This window comes from Narcine bancroftii, chromosome 6, assembly GCF_036971445.1.
Source record: "Narcine bancroftii isolate sNarBan1 chromosome 6, sNarBan1.hap1, whole genome shotgun sequence".
NCBI lineage: Eukaryota > Metazoa > Chordata > Chondrichthyes > Torpediniformes > Narcinidae > Narcine > Narcine bancroftii.
In genome coordinates, this window is record NC_091474.1 from 135,619,258 (window position 1) to 135,643,489 (window position 24,232).

Here is a 24,232-nt window from a genome sequence, read left to right on the forward strand (position 1 = left end):
TCCATTTGTTAAAACTTTGGCCCTCGATCCATTAAACAAGGTTTATCCAATAACATTTTTCAAGAACTTTAAATTTAAAAAAATCCCATTCTAATCTATCAAATGCCTTTTCTGCATCTAAGGCCACTGCTACACTTAAATCTCTTTTCTGTGCTAAATTAATATTACTTAATAATCTGGTAAATTATCTGCCGACTTCCTTCCCTTAACAAAACTGGTTTGATCTATATTCATTAAATTTGGTAAATATTTTGCTAACCTATTTGCTAATATTTTTGCTAGTATTTTATAATCAGCATTTATTAAAGATATAGGCCTATTTGAAGATGGCTTTAAAGGATCTGTCTTTTTTTGGAATCACAGCTAGAATTGCTGTTTTAAAAGATTCTGGTAAAGTATGTGATTTATCTACCTATCTTAACACTCCATAAATGGAGGAATGATTAAAATATTTAAACTCTTTGTAAAATTCAGGTGGGAAGCCATCCTTGTCCGGAGATGTATTTCTTTGTAAAGAACTCAATGCTTCCCTAACCTCAATTAGATTGAAAGGGATATACAATTCTCTCTTATCTTCCATATTCAATTTAGGTAAACAAATTTTAGATAAATAAAATATTTATTTTATTGTTGTCTTTTAAAGATTCTGACTGGTACAATTTAGTATAACATTGTTTAAAAATTTCTTTAATTTCTCGTGGTTTATAAGAAAGTATATTTGAATTATTCTTAGTTGCAATAATTGTTCTCGATACATGTTCTGTCTTTAATTTCCAAGCAAGAACCTATGTGCCCTTTCATCCAATTCATAATTTCTCTGCCTTGTTCTCACATTCGCTTTCTCTGTTCTATATGTTTGTAAAGTATTATATTTAAGTTTTTTATTGAAAATAAATTTTTGATTTTCCTCAATAAATGCCTCTGTAGTTCTTTTTCCAAATCTGCTATATCCATTTCCAATTGGTCTACTTCCCTCATATAATTCTTCTTAATTTTTGGTATATTATTATTATTATTATTTGGCCACATAAATATGCCTTCATTGCATCTCATAATATAAATTTGTTCGTAACCAAATTAGAATTAGTCTCAAAGGAAATTCTTATCCTCTTCTAATAAATTCATAAAAATCCTTTTTTAATAATATGGAATTAAATCTCCATCTATAAACTGATTCTTCTCTATTTACCATTGTTATTGTCATCAATAGAGGAGAATGATCATATAGAATTCTTGCTTTATATTCAGCTTGCTCAATTCTACTGTGAAGCTGTGCTGATGCCAAAAATAAATCTTTCCTAGAGTAAGAATCATGCTAACTTGAATAAAATGAATAATCTCTTTCTCTCAGATGGAATCTTCTTCAAGCATCTATTAAATTTAAGTCTTCCATCAATGATAATGTTGCTTTAGACCTCACTATAACTCTGGTAGACCTATCTAAAACAAAAATTGAAGTCTCCACCAATTAATATATTCTCATATGCATTTGCCAAATTCAAAAATGTTTCTTGAATAAACCTTTCATCATCCACATTAGGTGTATTTATATATTCATAAGTGTCCAGTGTTTGAAAAAATTTGATACTGAATAATAACATATCTTCCTGCTGGGTCTGAAATTACATTTTGAATTTTAATTGGAAGTTTCTTATCCATCAAAATAGCTACACCTATAGCTTTTGAATTAAATGACGAAGCTTCAACAAGTCCAAATAACTCTCATTTGAACTTCTGGTGTTCTTTTTCAGTTAAATAGGTCTCCTGTAAGAAAGCTATGTTTACTTTCATTTTTTAAAAAAATATGCATTAATACCCTTTATCTCTTGACATGGCTATTAAGCCTGTTAATATTATAACGTAAAACCATCAACAATTTGCTCATGAATACATTTTTCATCATCCTTTAAGAAACAACTCCCCTTTACCTCCCCCTCAACTCTTTGGCACTTCAACTCTAATCTGAAACTTATTGCAAGGCATTACCTCCAACCAATCCAGGTAGTAAGACAGAAGAAAGAAAAAAGAATAGGAAGAAAAACAGTAAAAAAAATCAACTAATGTTGTTAAAATAATGTGCAACAACATTATTCCCCTTTACTTTACGGGCAGTGGCTAAAGCCTCAAACACACACATTTCAGTAGATGTCAGTCCATTGTCCTTTGGCTTCCTCGAAGAGTCATTAATACTTTCATTCATATCTAATAGACAGAATAGCTTAAATCATGTCCAGAAAATTTTCAAACATCTGCTTGCTGCATTGCTCTTTGTTCAGCCTCACAAGGAATATTCGGCAAGGCATCGACAAACTCCTGCGCACGTCCAGGATCAGTGAAGAATCTATTCGGCCCTCCTTGAACGAAGAGCTTAAGGGTCATAGGGTATTGCAGGATAAAGCTGCAACCTTTCTTCAAAAGAGTATTCTTCACTGGATTGAATTCTTTCCTCTGTTTCAACAGCTCAAAACTGATGTCAGGATAGAAGATCTTATTTCCATTATACTCCAATGGTCCCCTTCTTTCTTTAACTTGCTTTGCTGCAAGTTCAAACACCTTCTCATGAATTTGATAATGAAGAAACTTTACTAAAATAGGCCGTGGCTTCTGATCAGATGGCAGCCTGTGTCTCAAAGCTCTATGTTCTCTTTCTATTTCAATATCTCCTTGAAATTGGTCTTGTCCAAAAATTTCTGGGATCCAACATTAGAAAAAAATAAGCATTATCTCCTCTATCACCTTCTTTAAGGCCAACAATCTTAATGTTGTTCCTTCTACTAAAATTCTCAGGTAAGTCCACTTTCTCAGTCAGTCATTTATTTTCAAGAGGCAGAGATTCCATGGTGTTTTCCATTTTTCCCATTCTATCTTGCATTATTTCAACAGCAAATTCTACCTTTTTAACTCTATCTTCCATATCTTCAAATATTTTTTGCATTCTATTAACTATTTCATAATATCTTTTAGTTTTCTCCTCTAATATTTTAATGTCCAATCTTACTTGCTGAAACTCTCCCATTATAAGAGATGTCTCAGGACTTGCTTTTTGAGCACCCAATCTGGTCTGAACTTTGGTACCTCCTCAGCCAGCAGCTGTATCTTCATCTTCATCTTGTTCAAACTCTACTTTTTCCTGTTGAATCTGTTCTGGTCCCTCTTCAACATAACTGCATTGGAAATCCAGTGATAAATTCAGTTGAAACAGACTGCCTTCTTTAGAGACGTCTTCATTATCCTTGGATCAGTGCCCACGCAGCTTTTCACACATGTGCAGGTGCGCACCATCGTCATCTTCATCATTTCTCTGAAACTGCAACAGCAGCAGCACTGCAGATCACTGTGTGGCCACTTTTGGAACCCTCGTCAATCTGGTAGGAACCTTTACCACAGTCCCTGGATCCATTTGCATGGTAGGTCACTCTTCGTGATCTTGTTATGTTTTCTGTAATGTTCCTGATGTTCTAGCTACATTCTTCTCTTTCTTCGGTGACAATAATGTCCGTCACTTCTTATGTACTATCTTACACTTTAGTTTCTGTCCCTTTGCTTCTTTTTCACTTTTTAAACTGTTTTATGGGAAAGCCAGATTTTCACGTCCTGACTCTATGCCGTCACCAAGTGACGTCCCCCGGAATTTGAAGTTCTCCATTACAGGACTTGGTCCCGTTCCCCTGACTTCCTCCTGAAGTCCACAATCATCTCTTTGGTTTTGCTGACATTGAGTGCAAGGTTGTCATTGTTTCAGCATTCAATGAGCTGATCTATCTCTCTCCTGTATGCTTCTTCATTGCTATTTGTGATTCTGCCTGTAGATGGCATTGGAATTGTGCCTGGCCACAAAGTCATGGGTGTATAATGAGTAGAGCAGTCAGTTACGCATACACCCTTGGGCTGCACTTGTATTGATAATCAGTGAGGAGGAGATGTTGCTTCCAATTCATACTGACTGTGGAGTTCTGATGAGAAAGTCAAGGACCATCACAGAGGGAATAATGGTATTGAAGGTCAAGCAGCCGTATGTATGAATGTGCAGCTGTATGAATTGCTGTTTTTGAGGTGATCCGGAGCTGAGTGGAAAACCAGCGATATGGCATCTGCTGTCGATCAATTGTGACAATTGACGAATTTCAGCGGGTCCAGATCTTTGCCATGACCAGCCTCTCAAACCATTTCATCACAATAGAAATTAGTGTTACTGGGTGATAGTTGTTAAGGCAACTCACATTACCCTTCTTGGGTACAGGGATGATTGATGAGCTTTTGACTGCAATGAGAGGTTGAAAATGTCCATGAACACTTTGGCTAGTTAGTTGGTGCAGATTTTCAGGATCGTGCCAGGTACGCCATCAGGCTTGACGCCTTGTGAGGGTTCACCCTCTTGAATTATGTTCTGATGTCACTCTCAAAGACAGATATCACAGGATCCTCAGCCTTTTCAGGGATTCTAGTTGGCTCTGTTTGCTTCTTCTTCTCAAAGCAGACACAGAAGGTATTCAGCTCATCAGATAATGAAGCATCATAGTAGTCTAAACTGTTCGCCCTCATTTGTAGGCTGTAATGGCCTGCACTCCCTGCCATAGCTTGCATGTATTGTCTCTAGCTTCCTCTGGAATTGCCATTTTGCTTCAGAGATGACCTTTCACAGGTCCTACCTGGACTTCTAAAGATCTCGATTCTGGCCTTAAACACCCTTGTTCTCACCCTCAACAGGTTGTGGATTCTGGTTGGGGAACACACAGTATGTGTGCGTGGGCACACACTCATCCACGCAGTTCTTGATAAAGTCGGTGATATCTGATGCATATTCATTCAAGTCTATGGAGGAGTTCTTGAACATGTTCCAGTCCATCGATTCAAAGCAGTCCCGCAGATGCTCCTCCGCCTCCCTCGACCATACTTTTGCCATCTTCACCATGGGTGCTATGGTCTTCAATATCTGCTTCTACGCTGGGAGAGTCATGGTATGGCTTGGTATGTGTTCTTCATGGTGGTATAGCAGTGGTCGAGTGTGTTGGTTCCCCTGGTATTGCATGTGATGTGTTGGTGGTAGTTTGTCAGATTTAGGATGGCCTGATTGAAGTCCTCCATAATGATTGGGAAGGCATCAGAATGTGCTGTTTCATGGCTGTTAATCACAGTGCTTAGTCCGTCCAGTGCCAACCTGTACACTGCAACCAAGATGATGGCAGTGAACTTCCTTGGCAGGTAGAATGAATTACACTTGATCACCAGATGTTCCAGGTCAGGGGAGCAGGACTCTACCCCAATGGATGGTATAAATTGGATCATTAGAAGTATTTAAAGTGGAGGAGGATAAATATTTGATAGACTGAAGAATTGAGGTGTATGGAAAAAATGGCACAGAGGAGGAGTATAAGCCACTGTATACAGTACATTGCCCTGTATCCGAAACACTTGAGATCAGACGTTGTTCTGTTTTTGGGTTTTTTCGGTTATCAGAACTAAATCGAAAAAACTCCAAAACAGCACAGTAGCATCAGCCATTGCCGATCCCGAACACCTCCCCACTGCCGCTGCCAATCCCCGACACCTCCCCACCATCGCTTGTTCCAACTATGGTTCCCGCTCCTCCTGGGAGCCTGAGGTACCCGCTCCTGCCCGGGAGGTTGCTCTCCTCGATAATGCCGGGACAAAGGATTCTTCCGACCACTTTCAGCTGGGAGACAGTGGCATGCAGTTTGTAAACAAAGTACAGCGGAAGGTAAAGAAGAAATGGAAAGAAAGAGGGGAGGGTATTACCTGAAACAAGGAAAATTGGTGTTCATGCCCTTAGGTTTAAGGGCTGACCCCTTCCACCTAATTTCTCCCCATGCACTGCCTGACCCTCTGACTTCCTCCAGTTGCTCAATGATGGCTTGAGATTCCAGCCGTTCTTCGTCTGTCTTCTCAGCTGGTTCTAAGCTGTGTTACCAAACTGGTGCCAACAGAGCATCAGAGCCCCACGTGGGCATGTCAGATGGTCTGCTCCCATTTTGTTGTGTTTTTGTGGTATTGTAATGAGAGTACTCTACAAGGAGTCAGTATTGATTCAAAATGCCAAATGGTCTTCTTCTATACATTAGTGATTCAATTATATGACTTCTTATTCTTCGACTCTCCATTGTATTCTCCCTTTGCCCAACACAATCACTCATCTGGAAAATATTGCTTTCAAGTCAACCTTTCCTTCCAAAACATTTCAAAAAATCTGCACTATAAAGTTGCAACAACATTTATGCTTCACTCCCTTTGCAATGAAGGCCAACATATAACTTACATTTCTAATTGTATGCGTCTGTCTGATTCTATCAGTAGTTCTCAACCTTTTTTGTTCCACTCACAATACCACGTTAAGTAATCTCTTTGCCATCAATGCTCTGTGATTAGTAAGGGATGTGGGTGGGAAGGGAAGGTTGCAAATCACTGCTCTAGACCCAACTGAAATTGAAATATTTTGCTTGAGAAAAATTGTCATTGGCCCATTTCCTTTCGAGTTATGAAACCGTGCACACAATGAGTCAGTTAGGCACAATTATAACAGTGGTTCTCAACCTTTTTCTTTCCACTCCCATACCAATTTAATTATTCCCTATACCTTAGGATTAGTAAGGAATTGCTTAAGGTGGGATGTGGGTGGAAAGAAAAAGGTTGAGAACCACTGGATTATATCCTACATCTTTTGAGGCAGATCCCCCTCTATACATCAATAGATGTTTCTTATTCTTTGGAAAAAAATCCTATTTTTCTATTTTATGTGCATTTTATCAATGTTTCACAGAGCTTTTGTGAGGAGGTATAATGGATTTAATCATATTTTATTACTTTGTTGTGCATGTGATCATTTGCCGCAGAATAGTACATTATTTAAACCCATTTTGTTCTAGAAGTACTCACCTTGCATTACTCTCATGCACACTGCTCTAATCTGATGGTCAGTAGGCTCTTTACCCTAGCAATGTTACATAAAAAGAGAAATGTTAAAAAATACAATGTTAAACTTGAAACTTGACAGGCAAATGGATAAATTTGCATGAATAAATAAAAGTTGTACTCATAATTGCACTCATACAGGTAGACCCTGCTTTCCAGGTAAGCCCATAGATCCACGATCTCCTTGTAACCCTTGTGGTCCAATTGGTCCTTGGGCACCCTCCGTACCCTGCAGTCCACGGAAGCCTTCTTTGCCATGGGACCCAGCCTTGCCAACTTTACCACGCTGGAAAATTGAAAAGAAAAATAAATTCACAGATTAGGCAGATCTAGGAGCTATAGTAGTATAATATTCACCCTTCTTCAGAATCTCTAGTTACTTCACTATGTTTCTTCATAGTGTTGAAATTAAGCCTTTCTGTACTGATGCCATTCTTCCCTGAACCATCAGAGTGTGCAACTACTGCTGGGTTCCAGAGATTGTTTATTTCTATCAACAATCTTTATGCTTTTACCTTCTGGAATTGGTGTTGGAGTTAACATCCTGATTTGTCTATTTTCCTGAATGAAAAAGATTTGGAAGATTATTGCCAACTTATTGCTGCAGATCTAACATCAACCACTCAATTTTGCACTCACCCTATTCTGACCCATTTTTTCCTCACATTATTGCCATTAACTCTCAAAGATTCCACTATATTCATTTCCACTGGAGACAATTAATAGAGGGGCTAATAAACCAAGCTACTCACATGGTATTTTTGCCATGTTGAAGATACTCAGAGCATCCAGAGAAAATCAAAGTTGTTGCAGTAGCAAACTCAACACAAACAGCACTTTGAGTCAAGTTGCTGGAGTTATGAACAGAGCCTGATTAACTGTTGTATTGAGCTAATAACTAAAAGTTAGTTTCTTTATTTCCTTGGTAACAGATAAGGTTTAGATATGCCACGAGTCTTAATCTTAAACAGGAAGGCAGCAGGAGAAACGAAATACATATTTTGAGTGACATATTCATTTTCAAAAGTATGACAAGAACTCCAGAAGTGACCTAGTTCAAATCATTAACCCCGGAGACCTGAGGTTGGCCAATAGATGTGCCCTTTGATCTTAAGAGCACAAAATGCCTTTAGTCGCATTTGCTTTATTTCCCATAGCTCTTCAATTTACCCACCAACTAGCTACACAAAAGAGTAATTTACTGTTGCCAATTAAGCTACCAACATGACTGTTGGAGAAAATGAGAGAACCTGATGTAATCTATCCAATTACCAAAAGAACACACAAACTGGACACAGGCAGGGTTGGCACCAAGGGGGGGGGGGGTGAACCATTCACAGGCATTGCTCCCCCCAGTGAGGTTCTGTGCCCCCCACACAGTCGTGGGCATTGTTTGCCATCAGACCTGCCCCCACCCCCTCCCGCATCACTAGTGTGCATCAAGCGTCACTAGCATTTAGCTTGACACACACTATCAACTCTCCAACTTCCCCCGGCCATGCCATTAGCATGCGACAAGCATCTGTAACATCTAGTGACACTTGACGCAATAAATGCAGCGCCCCCATCTCACTCAATGGGGTGAGGGGCAGATGGTGTTAATGTTCATTGGCAGGTAGGTCCCCCCATTGAGCAAGTTTATGATCATTCCACTGTGTCCCCTCTAACACGCTAATGCTCCCCTCTAGCATTTGTTCAGGTGCCAACCCTGGACATAGGCCATACCAAAGGTGAATATCAAACGCAGGTCTCTCAAACCGAGAGATGGAAGCACCAAATGTTGTGCAACTGTACCACCCCAAATATTTACTTCAACAGAACTCCAGAATTATTCCATTCTGTAGGAAGCCATTCTGCAGGAGATCCTCTGTATTCCATACTCTCTGCATTCAATCCCTTGCCTTAGCCCTGGCCTATTCCCCCATCTCCCATAGAACTGTATTTCATTTTTCTGCAAATATCTGTCCAATTCCTCAAATCCCACTGGGAATTGGAAGAGTGGACTGTGCAGGAGAGGAGAAGCATTTAAAAAAAAAACAGTGGGACATGTAGGTGCTCATTTAAATCTCTCTATTGAGCAATTAGCTGTAGCCAATAAAAAGGGAAGCTCAAGCAGAGCAACCAGTGTAGAGTGGCCCAGTACACAAGTGGGGATTTGGAGGCTTTGTCTCAAGAGGCTTCAGGGAGCAGAGACTGAGGACATACAAAAGGTAATGTCAGGTAAGATCTTTGTGAAGTAGGTAGTGAGATTGCAACTGGGGCAGTGGATTGCTCTGATTGCAGGATGTGAGAAATCTGGGAGAACACAATTGTCCTTGATAACTACACCTGCAAGAGGTACATCCAGCTGCAGCTCCTCATAGAATGAGTTAGGAAACTGGAGCTGGAGTTGGATGAGCTCTGGATCATTTTGGAGGCAGAGAAGGTGATAGACAGGAGCTATAAGGAGACAGTCACACCCAAAAGGTAGGAGGTAGGTACCTGGGTGACTGTCAGGAGCGGTAAGGGTACTAGGCAGGCAGTGCAGAGCACTACTAAGAGCTTTTCCTTCAACAATAAATATACTGTTGGGGAAATGATCTATCAGGGAAAAATAATAGTGGACGGGTGTCTGGCAGAGAGTCTGTCCCTTCAGCTAAGAAGGGAGTGGGGAGAAGAGCAGAGCTATAGTTATTGGGGATTTGATAGTTAGGCAAACAGATAGGAGGTTCTATAAACAAGATTGAGACTCCTGGATGGTATATTGCCTCCCAGGTGCCAGGGTTGTCTCAGATAGAGTCCACAACATTCTCAAACGGGAGGGTGTCAGATGTTGAGGTCCACGTTGGTACCAATAACATAGATAGAAGTAGGATGAGGTCCTGAAGAGGGAATATAGGGAACTAGGAAGGAAGCTGAGTGGTAATTTTGAGATTGCTGCCTGTGTCATAGTGAGGGTAATAGGAAGTTATGGCAGATAAATGCATACCTGAAGAATCAGTGCAGGGAGCAGGGGTTGAGATTTGTAGATCATTGGGATCTCTTCTGGGGAAGGCATGATCTGCCTGAATTGCAGAGGGACCATTACCTGGTGGGCAGATTTGCTCGAGCTGTTGGGAGAGTTTAAACTAGTTTTGCAGGGGATAGGAACTGGAAAGTGAAGGCAAAGAATAGAGCAGGATTGGAAAGGTTGATTCAAGGTGTTGTGGTTAGTGAGGAAGGACAGGCAGGGGAGGAAGTATAAATGTACTCAGTTCAAGGGTTTGAAATTTATCTATTTCAATACAAGGTATATTAGGAATAAGGGAGATGAAATTAGAGTATGGATCAGTACTTGGCATTATAATGTTGTATCCTTTACAGAGATTTGGCTAATGCATGGACAGGGTTGGCTTATGCAGGTACTGGGGTTTGGATGTTTTAAAAGTATTAGGATGGGGGGTGAGGAGGGTATTACTGGTCAGGGATAATATCACAGATGCAGAAAGAGAGGATGCTGTGGAGGGATTGTCTATTGAATCTGTGTGGGTGGAAGTCAGAAATAGGAAGGGAGCAATCTCTGTATTGGGAGTAGTCAATAGGTTTCCAAATAGCCCTCGGGACACCAAGGAAAAAATTACAGGCAGATTTTGGAATAGAGAAGAAATAACAGGGTTGTTATGAGAGACTTCAACTTCCCAAATATTAGAGTCACGTGATGGAGTAGTGGCCAGTAGGGGAATACCAGCCCTCTCCAGAAAAGAAGAAATAAAGTGAAGAAAATACAAAGTTCAAGAAATACAAAATATAACAAATAAAATATAAAGTTGTAGAGAAAAGAAAGAAAATGGCACCCAAGAAGGAAAAAGTAAAAACAACGGGAAAAAAAGAAGAAAAGATGCCGAAAGGATAAGGCCTTACCTGCATGAAGAAACAGGGAGACGTCGTAGAGAAGAGAGCCCGTTCTCCGAGGTTGGTGACAACCCCGCAGAGTCGTGACCCCCCGACCTTTAAACTGCAAAAATGGCTCTCTGAGCCAAACAAAAGTGTGCAGTGCGCTTTCTGAGGAGAAGGAGAACACCGACGGGAGGGGGCTCAGCAGGGGAGCAGGCAATCACAACATGACCAGCTGAGGGATGCCCGACACCAGGGCTCTCAGCTGGAAGAGGAAAGTGACAGTAAAGGGAGTGAAAGGAAAGAAGAGCAGCAGCAGGAGGCCCAACAGATGAGTAGCCCAGAAGAAGAGGACAACAGCAAGAAGCCAAGCAAGAAGAAGCCAAGCAAGAAGAAGCCAAGCAAGAAGAAGCCAAGCAAGAAGAAGCCAAGCAAGAAGAAGCCAAGCAAGAAGAAGCCAAGCAAGAAGAAGCCAAGCAAGAAGAAGCCAAGCAAGAAGAAGCCAAGCAAGAAGAAGCCAAGCAAGAAGAAGCCAAGCAAGAAGAAGCCAAGCAAGAAGAAGCCAAGCAAGAAGAAGCCAAGCAAGAAGAAGCCAAGCAAGAAGAAGCCAAGCAAGAAGAAGCCAAGTAAAGTGAGACAAGCAACTCATCAGGAAAGTCAGAAGAGACACAGATTCAAGAAAGAGAAGAAGAAGAAACAAAAACAGGTACAGATGCAGAAGAGGAAGAAGAAGACCAAGATCTGCACAGAGAAATAGAAGGTAAAACAGATGGTCAGAATATAGATAAAGATTTTTTTTTAATGAACAAATGAGAGCATTAAAAGAATGGTTGACATTAGAATTTTGTGAAATTAAAAGAAAAATGAAAAGTACAGAAGATAAAGTGAATAGATGAGAGCTGGTCATGACAGAAATTGGGAAAAGATTAGAAAATGTGGAAGAACAAGAAATGGCAGTAGAAATGGAAGTGAATGACTTAAGAAGAAAATTGGAAGAAAGTGATAAAAAAGTTAGAGTCACGAGTTGTTGGCTCAGAAAATTGATATGTTGGAAAATTATAGTAGGCGAAACAAATAAAAATAGTGGGCCTAAAGGAAGCTGAAGAAGGCACAGATATGAAGGAATTTATAAAAGAATGGATCCCAAAGATCTTGGGAATGACAGAAATACAGGAAGGAATGTAAATAGAAAGGGCACACAGAACACTAGCTCCGAAACCACAGACACATCAAAAACCAAGATCCGTTTTAGTAAAATTTCTGAGATACACGACAAGAGAAAATATACTGGAGCGGGCAAGGAATAAAATTGGAGAAGACAATAAACCATTGGAATACAAGGGTCAAAAAATATTTTTTTTACCCAGACATAAGTTTTGAACTCTTAAAGGAGTTTAATACAGCAAAATCGATCCTTTGGAAAAAATGTTATAAATTTATGTTAAGACATCCAGCTGTGCTTAAAATATTTATCCCTGGGGAGCAAAACAGGCTGTTCTCAGATCCGGAGGAAGCACGAGAATTTGCAAAACGCCTGCAGGACAGAAGGAGAGATGAAGAGTTGTAACAAGAATGAAAAATGTCGATAAAATATATATAAAGATGTAAAAATAATGTATATGTAAGAACTAAAGAAGGGAAAGAGAAGGGAAGAAAGGAAGTAAGGGGAAAAAGAGGGTGAACTTTGTTATATGTGTTAAAAAAGTCTTTTCTGAGGGGGGTTGGGTGGGAGAGAATAACTGTCACTGCGAAATCAGTTGACACTTGCGAGCAGGTTCGCAATCCAAATGGAGAGGGGAGTTGTGGTTGCCTGGCAAGGGATAAGGGGCAACTCAGAGGGGGGGGGGGGACATTTGGGGCTAAGGGAATATTGGATGTGGGAGTTGTTGAAGTATTTTATGTTTTAAATGTGTTGTCATACATTGAGTTTAAAAAGGGAAAACTGAGAGATGAAAATGGAGAAAAGGGGGATGGTGGTGGTGAGGAAGCACAAATGAGGTGTAAACAGGATATGAGATGGCCATGTTGAACTATATAACTATAAATATTAATGGAATACATAACCAAATTAAACAAAAGAGGCTATTAAATTTACTGATGCAGGAAACGCATCTAACTGAAGTGGAACATAATAAATTAAGGAGAGACTGGGTAGGACACATAGTACCAGCATCATATAATTCAAAAGCTAGAGGTGTAGCTATATTAATTAATAAAAATATACCAATCAAAATAGACCCAGCAGGGAGGTAGGTATGTAATGATAAAGTGTCAGATATATTCTGAATTTTGGAATTTGCTCAAAATGAAGAGGATCAAAAGTTTATGCAAGATATTTTTTTGAAGATTTTTATAAGAAGGGATTTTAACCTTAATTTGGATCCAATGTTGGATAAAACTGGATAAAAGAGTAGCAAAAAGAATAAAGTGGTCAAATTTATGGTTAAATCAATGCAGGAAATGAAATTTATGGATATATGGAAGAGGCAGCACCCAAGAGAGAAGGAATACTCATATTATTTGAGTAGGCATAAAACATACTCAAAGATTGATATGTTTTTGTTGTTGGCCCATATTCAAGGGAGAGTTAGGAAAACTGAATGTAAAGCTAGATTGCTATCTGATCATTCACCCCTGTTATTAGCAATAGAGCTGGAGGACATTCCACCAAGAACATCAAGATGGAGGTTAAACTCCATGCTACTTAAAAGGCAGGAATTTAAAGAGTTTATTGAATGCCAAATTAAAAGGTACTTTGAAATAAATACGGAATCAGTGAAAGACAAATTTATATTATGGGATGCAATGAAAGCTTTCATTAGAAGGCAGAAGTTATTTAACTAAGATGAAAAAGGACTATAAATAGAACAGTTGTAAAGGGAGATATTAAGTACAGAAAAAAGAACTAGCAACAAGGGACGATATAACAAAAAGAAGAGAATTGGTGGACAAAAAAATAAAATACGAAACATTAAAAATGTATAAGGTGGAGAAGAACATCATGAAAATAAAGCAGAAGTACTATGAACTAGGAGAAAAAAAACACACAAAATATTAGCCTGGCAACTTAAAACAGAACAAGCTAAAAGAACTGTATTGGCATCAAGGAAAAAGGACAAACAAATTACATATAATCCAATGAAGTTTAATGAGAACTTTAAGGAATTTTATGAACAATTATACCAAACTGAGAGTGAGGGGAAAGATAATAAAATAGAAGAATTTTTAGCTAAAATTGAACTGCCAAAATTGCAAGAAGAGGAACAAAACAAACTGATAAAACCATTTGAAACAGAGGAAGTAAAGGATATATTTAAAAAACTGCCGAACAATAAAATGCCTGGAGAAGATGGATTCCCAATAGAATTCTATAAAACATTTTAAATGTTATTAATTCCTCCTCTCCTGGAACTAATGAACCAGATAGAAGAAATATAAAACTTGCCAGATTCATGTAAGACAGCATTAATTACAGTAATACCAAAGATGGGGAAAGATCCACTAACACCAGCATCATATAGACCAATATCTCTACTTAATTCAGATTATAAGATAATAGCAAAATTATTAGCAAACAGATTGGCCAATTGTGTACCAAAAATAGTAAAACAAGATCAAACTGGATTTATTAAGAAAAGACGAACAGCAGATAATGTCTGTAAATTTATTAATTTAATTCATGCAGTTCAAGGAAATAAGATGCAAACAATGGCTGTTGCTTTAGACACAGAAAAAGTCTTTGACAGGGTAGAAAGGAATTATTTATTCAAAGTATTACAGAGGTTCAATCTACCAGAAAAATATATTAATTGGATTAAAGCATTATATAATGGACCATTGGTGAAGGTAACAGTAAATGGATATGTATCGAACCAATTTAAATTAAGTAGGTCAAATTAAGCAGGGATGTCCATTATCTCCCTCACTGTTCACTTTAGCAATAGAACCATTGGCAGAACTGATAAGAACAGAAAATAAAATAAAAGGATAAAATAAAAAATCAGTTTATTTGCAGATGACATCATACTATACTTAACAGAACCAGAAATATCAATAAAAGAACTACATAAGAAATTGAAGGAGCATGGAGAAATATCAGGGTATAAGATCAATGCAAATAAAAGTGAAGCGATGCCAATGAGTAATGTGGATTATACAGAATTTTTAAAAGAATCACCATTTAATGCCTAGGTATTAGCTTAGATAATAATTTAATTCACTCGTACAAATTAAATTATCAGCCATTAATAAAGAAATTGCAGGAAGACTTAGAACATTGGAAATAATTACCACTAACGTTGATAGGGAGGGTAAATTGCATTAAAATGAATGTCTTCCCAAGGATACAATACTTATTTCAATCATTACCAATTCCCTTAACAGAGAAATTCTTTGATGAACTCAAGAGAATAATAAGGAAATTTTTGTGGAAAGGGGGAAAACTGAGGATAGTGTTAGATAAATTAACAGAGAGGTACAACCAAGGTGGTTTGCAGTTACCAAACTTAAAAAAATTATTATAGAGCAGCACAATTAAGGTATTTATCAGATTTTTATCAGACAAGGGAAAAAACAGATTGGACTAAGATAGAGCTAGATAAAATAGGGGAGAAGGTACCAGAACATATACTTATAAATGCGATGGAAACCTGGTACAATATAAAAGCCCACCAGTATTGCATCATTTACTCAATATATGGAAGAAGATTCCCTTAGAAAGGAAAAAAAAACAAATTACCAACTACCAAAATTATTATTGACGCAAAATCAGCTTATCCCTTTTACAATAGATAACCTTTCCTTTAGAGAATGGGAGAGAAAAGAATTAAAAGAATAGAAAATTGTTTTTTGGGAAATAATTTATTAACATTTGAACAAATGAAGTACAAATCTGGAATAACTCATGGTACAATGTTTGCATTATCATCAATTGAAAGCTTACTTAAAGGATAAATTGGGAAACAGACTGAGATTACCAGAAGGAAGTAGCTTTGAATATGTGATTACAGACACAATGATAATTAAAAGATTTATAACAAACATGTACATCAAGCTGCAAGATAATGAAAATAATTAAATAAGCTATAAACCCAAACAAAAGTGGAAAAAGGATTTAAACATAAAGATAAAAACTAAAACATGGGAAAAGTTATGTTCTGGAATTATGAAGAATATAATAAACACAAGGTTATGCATAATACAGTATAATTGGTTACACAGGTTAGATATCACGCCCCAAAAGTTAAAAAAAATGGGATCCAATATTATCAGTTAATGTTTTCACTGTAAGAAGGAAATGGGATCAACAGTACATCCAATTTGGGCATGTGAGAAAGTGAAAATGTTTTGGGAAGATCTAAATCCGATATTAAATAAAATCACAAAAAACAACATACCAAAAAATCCAGAGATCTTTCTTCTAATTAATATAAGAAGTAAGGAATTAGGGCTCAAACTGGATGAAGCACAAAAAAGATTTATTATGACAGCCTTAGCTGTAGCAAAAAAATGAATAATGTCAACTTGGAAATCTGAAGAGAGCCTGAGAAATCACCAATGGTACATGGAAATGAATAAATGTATTCCATTGGAAAAAATAACATATAATTTAAAAAATAAAGTCACATTATTTGAACAAATTTGGGAACCGAACATGGAACATAACAGAGAGGGCTTGTCTCGGACCTTCACCCCCTAAAATGATAGAATGAGAAGACAAAATGACTTGATCCAATGTGTAAAAGTAGATGACACATTTTTCTTTTTTATCTTTCATTGTGTGATGACATTGTTTAATGGTTTTATTGTATTGTATATGTTGAAGGTTTATTGGTTATGGAGGGGGGAGGGAAGGTAAGGGGGAAAAAGGGGAGAAAATGCCACTGTGTATATTAAAGAGGGAAATGTTTGTATTTTGGTTGATTATGGTTTAGTGTGAAAAATAAAAATTTATTTTTTAAAAAACTTCCCAAATATTGTCTGGTGCCTCCCTCCTTACTGCAAGAGGGACAAATGGACAGAATTTGTTAGGTGTGACCAAGAAGGATTCCTGACACAGTATGTGGACCAATCAACTTGAGGAGAAGAGGGCATACTGGATCTAATCCTGAGTAATGAACCTGGTCAGGTAATAGACCTTGCAGTGGGGGAGCATTTCGGTAATAGTGACCACAACTCCCTGAGCTTTCACATAACTATGGACAAGAATAAAAGCAGACAAAATGGTAAAGTGTGTAATTGGGGAAGGACTAATTATGATTGGATAAGGCAGGAACTCTGGAGAGTAAACTGGGAACAGATATTCTCAGGAATTCAAAAAAGAAGTAATATTTATGGACCACTTGCATGGGATTTTAAATAGGTTTGTACCAGCGAGACAGGGAAAGAATGGTAGGAAAAGGGAACCATAGTTGATAAAACAGGTGAGGCAGATAGTTAAGAGGAGAAAGGAAGCATACATTAAATTTAGGAAGCAGAAAACAGAAAGGGCTCATGAAAATTATTATAAGGAACTTATAAAAGGATTTAGGAGAGCTGGAAGGGGGCACGAGGAAACCCTCAGGCATTCTATGCTTATGCGAAGAGCAGAAGGATGACAAGAGTGAAGGTGGGGCCACTTAAGAATAAAGAAGGCAACATGTGCCTGGAGGTGGAGAAGGTTAGGAAGGTCCTAAATGAATATTTTGCTTCAGTATTCACCAGAGAAAAGGACCTTTGTCAAGGTGAGGACAGAAAAGGACAATCTTGTGTGCTGGACTATGTTGTGAGTAGGAAGGAGTAGATGCTGGATCTTCTTCAAAATACCAGGATTGATCAGTCCCCAGGACCAAACAAGATATACCCCAGGTTGCTAATGGGAAAGGAGAGAAGAGATTGCTGTGGTGTTGATGATGATCCTTGATTCCTTCTTGGCCATAGGGGAGGAGATGGAGGATTGGAGAATAGAAAACGTGGTCCCTTTGTTTAAAAAGGTATCAAGAAAATCCAGGGAATTATAAACCAGTGGACAAATTTTTTGAGAGAATTCTTAAAGACAGGACTTGGGCTTATATCGAGAAGTACAGTCTTCTCAGGGATAGCCAACATGGCCTTGTGAGGGGAAAGTTGTGTATCACAAACCCAATTGATTTTATTTTTGAGGAAGTTACAAAATAATTTGATGTAGGTAGTGTTGATGATGTGGCGCATATGGATTTAAGTAAGGCATTTGACAAGGTTCCCATGGGAGATGTTCAGAAAGTCATGAGGCACAGGATCCATGAAACCTTGGCTGTATGAATTCAGAATTGGCTTGCAAGTAGAAGGCAGACAATAATCGTGGATGGGAAGTGTTCTGCCTGGATGTCAATGACTAGTGGAGTACTATGGGGATCTGTTCCAGGACCCCTGCTCTGTGATTTTTTTTTATGTGACCTGGACAAAGAAGTAGAGGGATCTAAGTTTGTAGAGGATACAAAGGTCAGAGGAGTTGTGGATAGTGTTGAAGATAGTGTGGATAGGAGTTGTGGATAGGTTACAACAGGATATACACAGGGTGCAGAGTTGAGCAGAAAAGTGGAGATGGAGTTCAATCCAGTTAAGTGTGAGGTAATGCAATTTGGAAAGTCAAACTTGAATGCAGAGTACATGGTTACTTAACATTGTGGAAGAATAGAGGGAACTTGGGATCCAAATCCATACATCCCTCAAGGTCACTGCGCAGATTGATTGGTCAGTTGAGAAGGCCTAATAGGATGCTTGGCTTCATTAATTGAGCGATTGAGTTCAGGAGTCATGAAATAATGTTGCAACTCTATAAATCTCTGGTGAGTCCAAACTTCGAGTATTGTGTTCATTTCTGGTCACCTCATTACAGGAAAGATGTGGAAGTTATGGATGGGAGATTTACTAGGATGTTGCCTGGATTGGGAAATGTGTCTTATGAGGCAAGGTTAACAGAGCTGGGGCTTATTTCTTTGGAGTAAAGAAGGATGAGGGGTGAGTAGCAAATATCAGAGGACATTTGTACAAAATGAAGGGAGGAAAGTTTAATTTAATTTAAACATTAGAGGAAAGTTTCTATTTATTTATTTACGCAGAGTTGTGGGTGCCTGGAATGTATTGCTGTGGTGGTAGAGGCTGGAACAAAAGGGGTATTTAAGAGACTCTGAGACACATGGATGAAAGATAAATGGAGGGTTATAAGGCAGTGTAGTGGATTGTAGAGAGTCATGTGCCTCTCTATCTGGAACTTCACTGCAAGTGAAGAGAGAATAGGTGGCCATTGGTGTTGGAGATTGCTGTATCCAATGTGAATAGCTATGCAGCTTTAGAATCATGCTGTTTTGTGTCTTCCCTGTTACGATTTAAATGTTTGTCATCTTGTGTCCAGAGTCACTTCCCTGTGAACCCATTGAACCGGACTTAAATCTCACGTAACAATTGGCACGGTGAGCAGGGTTCATGGAGTCTCTGCAAGACACATGCCCAGAAACTAACTATATAGGAGATTATGTTAACCAGTATGTGCGTGGGTGTCCTGTTGGGTGCATGTGTGACGGTGTACCTCCTTATGAACAGGGACAGCAGGAGGTGACCCATGAGTTGCAGGGGAATATCGGGGATGAAAATTAGGATCCTTGACAATAGTCAAGGGATCAGAAAGCTAGCAGCTTGGCTGGTGGGCCATGCAATACTGGTCAATTGGATCAACAGGCTGAATCCCTGCGGAGAAAAGATTGGGCACCACATTGTCTCCCTATTGGAGGAATCGGGATTTCCTGAAGCCTGGGGGAGTCGTGGGTTGATGATATCCTTGCTGAAGTGCCAGTGGGATATCACTCACAATTTAATAAAATGGTGCTCAGAAAGACTAGTCCCTAAAGCACCATCATGGTTCCCTGCAGGAGGCACTGGACACTGCCTGGGCCCACATATTGGCAGCCGAGGCCAAAATTACTTAGGCTGCCTGTTGACTGTTCAAAGCACAGCAGCTGCAGGTGGCCTGCTGAGCTGGCTGGCAGGTCAATCCTATTAAAAATAAGGGCCATTATTTTGGATGGATGAGAGGGGGAACATGTGGTTATGGGATGGATGGATACATGTGTTCTTCTCTCCCCCCACCTCAGATCCTGCAAACCTGGCCAGTGACCACATGATCCAATGTCCACCACGATGACCCCCACCACCATCCCCCACCTCCACCGGCTCTCCCCAACGGGAAGGTAGCCTAGAATGGGGAGAGGTCAAGTGGACAGGTGAGTGGCTGTACCAAGGTCATAGAGACCCAGGACTACTCCACCAAGGAGTTATGCAGAATGAGATCCTGCAAGCCCAGACAGAGGTCAAGTTGTCACAGACCCATCTCAAGAGCCCCCTTCTGCTCTCCCTAACAGGGAGATAGCCAAGAATGGGGAGAAAATGAATGAACAGGTGAATGAACGGCTGTTACAAGGCCATGGAGTCCCAGGGCTACTCCAGCTGTGACAGAGTATATAGATATGTTTTTGGGAGATAAATTGGGAAAGATTTGTTAGAGTAGGTCACATACAAACATTTAAAAACAGATCTTATTTGAAATACTGGAGCTCTGCCCTATGCTAGACATATCGGCTACTCAGACCTTTTTCAAGAGCTTTGAAGAGTGCTCAAGAGACTTCACTAATGGATTGTTGTTTGCTTGTTGGAGCCGCATATTGTTTGCTGTTGTAAGAAGGTCATGTGGTTTTGCAAGCAAAGAGAGTCAAACAGGTTTTTCTCTCAGAGAGAGAGAGAGAGAGAGAGAGAGAGAGAGAGAGACACACACACACATCACTTGACAGTGTTACAGCCAGCAGAAGTAGCTGGGACTGAAATAGTACAAGCTAGCAAGCCCATTTGGAAGGAGGCCTGGTCAAAGCCCTTATGGTTCATGCAAGAGGAGAGGACTGGCTGTCTAATGTTTCACTTGGAATAAGAGAAACAAAAATGGAGTAAGAGAAACAAAAAGGAACTCTGTGGTGACCTGAAAGAAAGAGGTTATCATCTGGAGAACCTGGAAGGGGCAAGTTTCGTCAGCAAGACACTGGAGTGGCTGATAGAAGTACATCAGTTGTGGATGTCCTGAAACAACAAATCTCTCTCTGAAAACTGACAAGAACCTTCCTGACTGGTAACCATTTACCTTTCTTGCACCAAAGCCTGGTGAACTTTATAAATGTTAAATTCTGTGCACAGTATAAGAATTGCCTGCAACCAGTGAACTTGGAGGAATGAGAAGAGAGATTGGACCGTGAACCAAAGAACTTTTCTGACCTTACACACACATTACATACACGTGCACTTAGAATTAGAAGGGGGTTAAGTTAGGTTAAATAAGTTAGTAAAGTTAAGTTAAAGTGTGATTCTATTTTCATGTTTAAAGATAATTAAAAGGAACTTTTGTTTAAGTAACCATTTGTCTTGGTGAATATCTGTTGCTGCTGGATTTTGGGGTCCTCGGGGCTTTCATTGGTATATTACCTGGGCTGGGAGATCAATATCGCCAGTGGCAAGACTAGCACCTGGCTGCATGGCTGCTCAAAATGTAGGATGAAGTGGCTCCTCATCTGTCTCTTCCACCTAGAGGCCAGTGCTCTGGGCAGCCTGTCAGCACAGCTGATAGTCAACAATGCCCTACGGGTGTCAACTGAAGGGATTGACAAGAGCAAAACCCTGTGGCTAAGATGCAGCCACACTCCTGGAATGGGACCTGAAGGGCTGGCCACAGTGGTACATGTTCAGTGATCAGAGAATGGTCTTTCTATGGGGGTGCCTGTGGGCCTGAGGATTCTCGGGTAACCACCGCCTTGGCTAGCCACCTGGTGACCATTGCCTGCCTCTATCTCAAGAGGGTGCCCATGATGAGACGGGTGAGCAGTAAAACTGCCCGGGAAGCCATCACCCTTCTGAAGGAGCTAAAGTATATGGAGCAGGGAAAACCCACACTGGGGATCCCCACATAGGTTTGCCATGCCAACACCAAGGTCAGTGAGTCCACTTTCCCACTAACCCACAGGGAAATATACTTTGTCTCAACACATGCTAGCCTGAATCATGCCCGCATCCATGGCATCTCCACTTCTGCCATGTTTGCATTGTAGGGGAAGCCCTGCAAGGGTGGAACACTGATGATACCACCCACCTCGCCCCAGATCATTCAGCCTTCTGCTCCTCCCCCACCAGAAGAGGACCCTGTGCCCTCAGGGCAGAGATTTTCTCCCTAGTGTGACAGGAAATGGCCAATTTAAACTTGAATCAGAACCCCCCCCCCCCCAGCATGGCACACCTCCACCCTCGATCCATAGGATGGAGGCCAGGGCCCCTAGCAGACCCATTCAGCGATCCTGTCCAACCCGGGTGGCCTGAGGCCATTTATCCCAATGGCTGTACACTGGGGAAAAGGGGAATACCTAGCACTGGATGGCGCTGGTTGAATCCAGGGCTGAACGTACTATTGTCCACGGAAACCCAGAAGAGTTTATAAAGGGGCTGGGGGCTCAGTCCTCACCACCAGAGAAGTCATCCTCCACTTCTCCTAAGGTGTCAAGCCTCCCTGTCCCATACCCATCCTGGTAGCAGCCTCCCCAGAGTGCACTCTTGGCATGAATGTACTCAAGGGGCAATTGCTGTGTACCAACAATAGGAAGTTTACCTTCTGGGTTGCCTGGGCAACCATCGTGGTTGGAGATGCCAAATGGACTCCAGAAGGCAGAAGGGTGGTCTGCACCCAGCAGTATCGGGTGCTGGGAGGCACTGAAGAGACAGCAGAAGCGATTGAGGCATTACTTCATGAGGAAGTAATTAGACCCACTGTGTCCTTCTACAACAGTCCTATCTAGCCCATACATAAGAAGAATTCCATATGGTGCATGACAATAGACTATAGGAGTTTAAATAAAATCACACCCCCGCTCCCCCGCCTCACTGCTGCCATTCCTGATGTGATCTCCTTCATGGAGGACATCAGGGGGCAGGAACACCAAGTATTAGTATGCTGTGTTGGACCTCGCTAATGCATTCTTTTCCATTCCCTTGAGCCCTTCTTCACAGACCAGTTTGCCTTTACCTGGGAGGGACATCCAATTACATCTTCTGTCAGCTGCCCCAGGGATACATTCACATCCTACTCTGCCACGGATTAATAACACAATGTTTTTTTTTAAAGTGACCCATTACATCAATGATATACTCTTCCAAGATACCACTGAAGAGATCGTGGAGCAACATATAGAGTCCTTGATTTCAGGACTGGGCAATCAATCGACAGAAGGTCCTGGGCCCCAGGCAGAGTGTCCCTTTTCTTTGTATTCAATGGAAATTAGGACAGAGGGACGTTCCAGAGGTGGAAAAGAATTTTTAGCACTCCATTCTCCACCAATAAAGCTGAGAGCCAGAGCTTTGTCAGCCTTTGAGGCAACTGGTGGTAGCTTGTGTTACCTCTGTATTTATTATATACTTTTATTTGCGCAGTTTGTGTACACATCATTTTGTATAAGTTGCGTTACCAGACAGCTGAAGATTTCTTTTTATGTTCACCATTGTCTAAAATGTTGCTGATCATAACTGTATGATTCAGTAGTGTGACTTCTAAGGGTGGAATGTGGAGTGGATTGTGGAGGAACTCTCAGTCAGGAACTTGGTGGGAATGTGGATTATGGGGGACCTCTCTGTCTAGAATCTCATCAGAAGTTACATCACCTGCCAAGCAAGGTTGGACTCTGCCCACTCAATAGTGCATACCTATCTATTGGCCCCTTTAAATCACTCACTGATGTCCATTGGCCCCTTTCAATCACTCTCTGATGTCCATTGGCCCCTTTAAATCACTCACTGATGTCCATTGGCCCCTTTAAATCACTCACTGATGTCCATTGGCCCCTTTAAATCACTCACTGATGTCCATTGGCCCCTTTAAATCACTCAATGATGACATGGGCTGGACTCCCCAATTGACTGCACTTTAAAAGCCTAACATAGGCTGACCAGTTTCTTTGATCCTTGGTCCTGACTACGAATGTTTCTCTACACCATTTTGGGAACTGTGGACATTGCTGGAGGAGTCATTGGTAAGGTGTGCACTACTCTTTGTATGGGACCGTAGTATATTGTGGGATTGCTTAGCATTGAGCCATAACCCATTGGTACAGAGAATCAGGAATGTGTTGAAGTCCTTGACTTGTTCGAGTGTGTTCTGACCAGAACAGGATAGAAGGAAGTTGTTCCCTTCAGCTGATGGCTCAAGGATCATTATTGAATGCAATACTACAGTTTTTGCCCAATAAATATTTTAAAAGATTCAATAAAATCTCCCAATTTTTTTTATTCTAGGCTTCTGTTGGAGTTCACATACTTTAATCACTGTTCTCAACATGTCCTTCCAATTTCAAAGATTGTGTACATACACATGTGGTGTGCTGAGGGACCAGGTCAGCTTTGTGGGCCCACATATGTTTGC

General features: G+C 40.2%; 1 protein-coding gene across 4 annotated transcripts in view; it reads right to left on the minus strand.

Moving 5' to 3' along the window:
* The window catches only part of col9a1b (collagen, type IX, alpha 1b), a 159,330-nt gene that overhangs the window by 24,625 nt on the left and 110,473 nt on the right, over nt 1–24,232 (minus strand). For 3 of the 4 annotated variants that reach the window (XM_069886151.1, XM_069886153.1, XM_069886152.1), the window contains 2 exons: nt 7,067–7,213; nt 6,892–6,946 (listed from right to left, as the gene is read on the minus strand). In XM_069886151.1, the coding sequence (XP_069742252.1) occupies nt 6,892–6,946; nt 7,067–7,213 (202 nt within the window). Of the gene's footprint in view, nt 1–6,891; nt 6,947–7,048; nt 7,214–24,232 lie in introns of those variants that run through there. The other variant, XM_069886154.1, reaches the window with a different exon arrangement.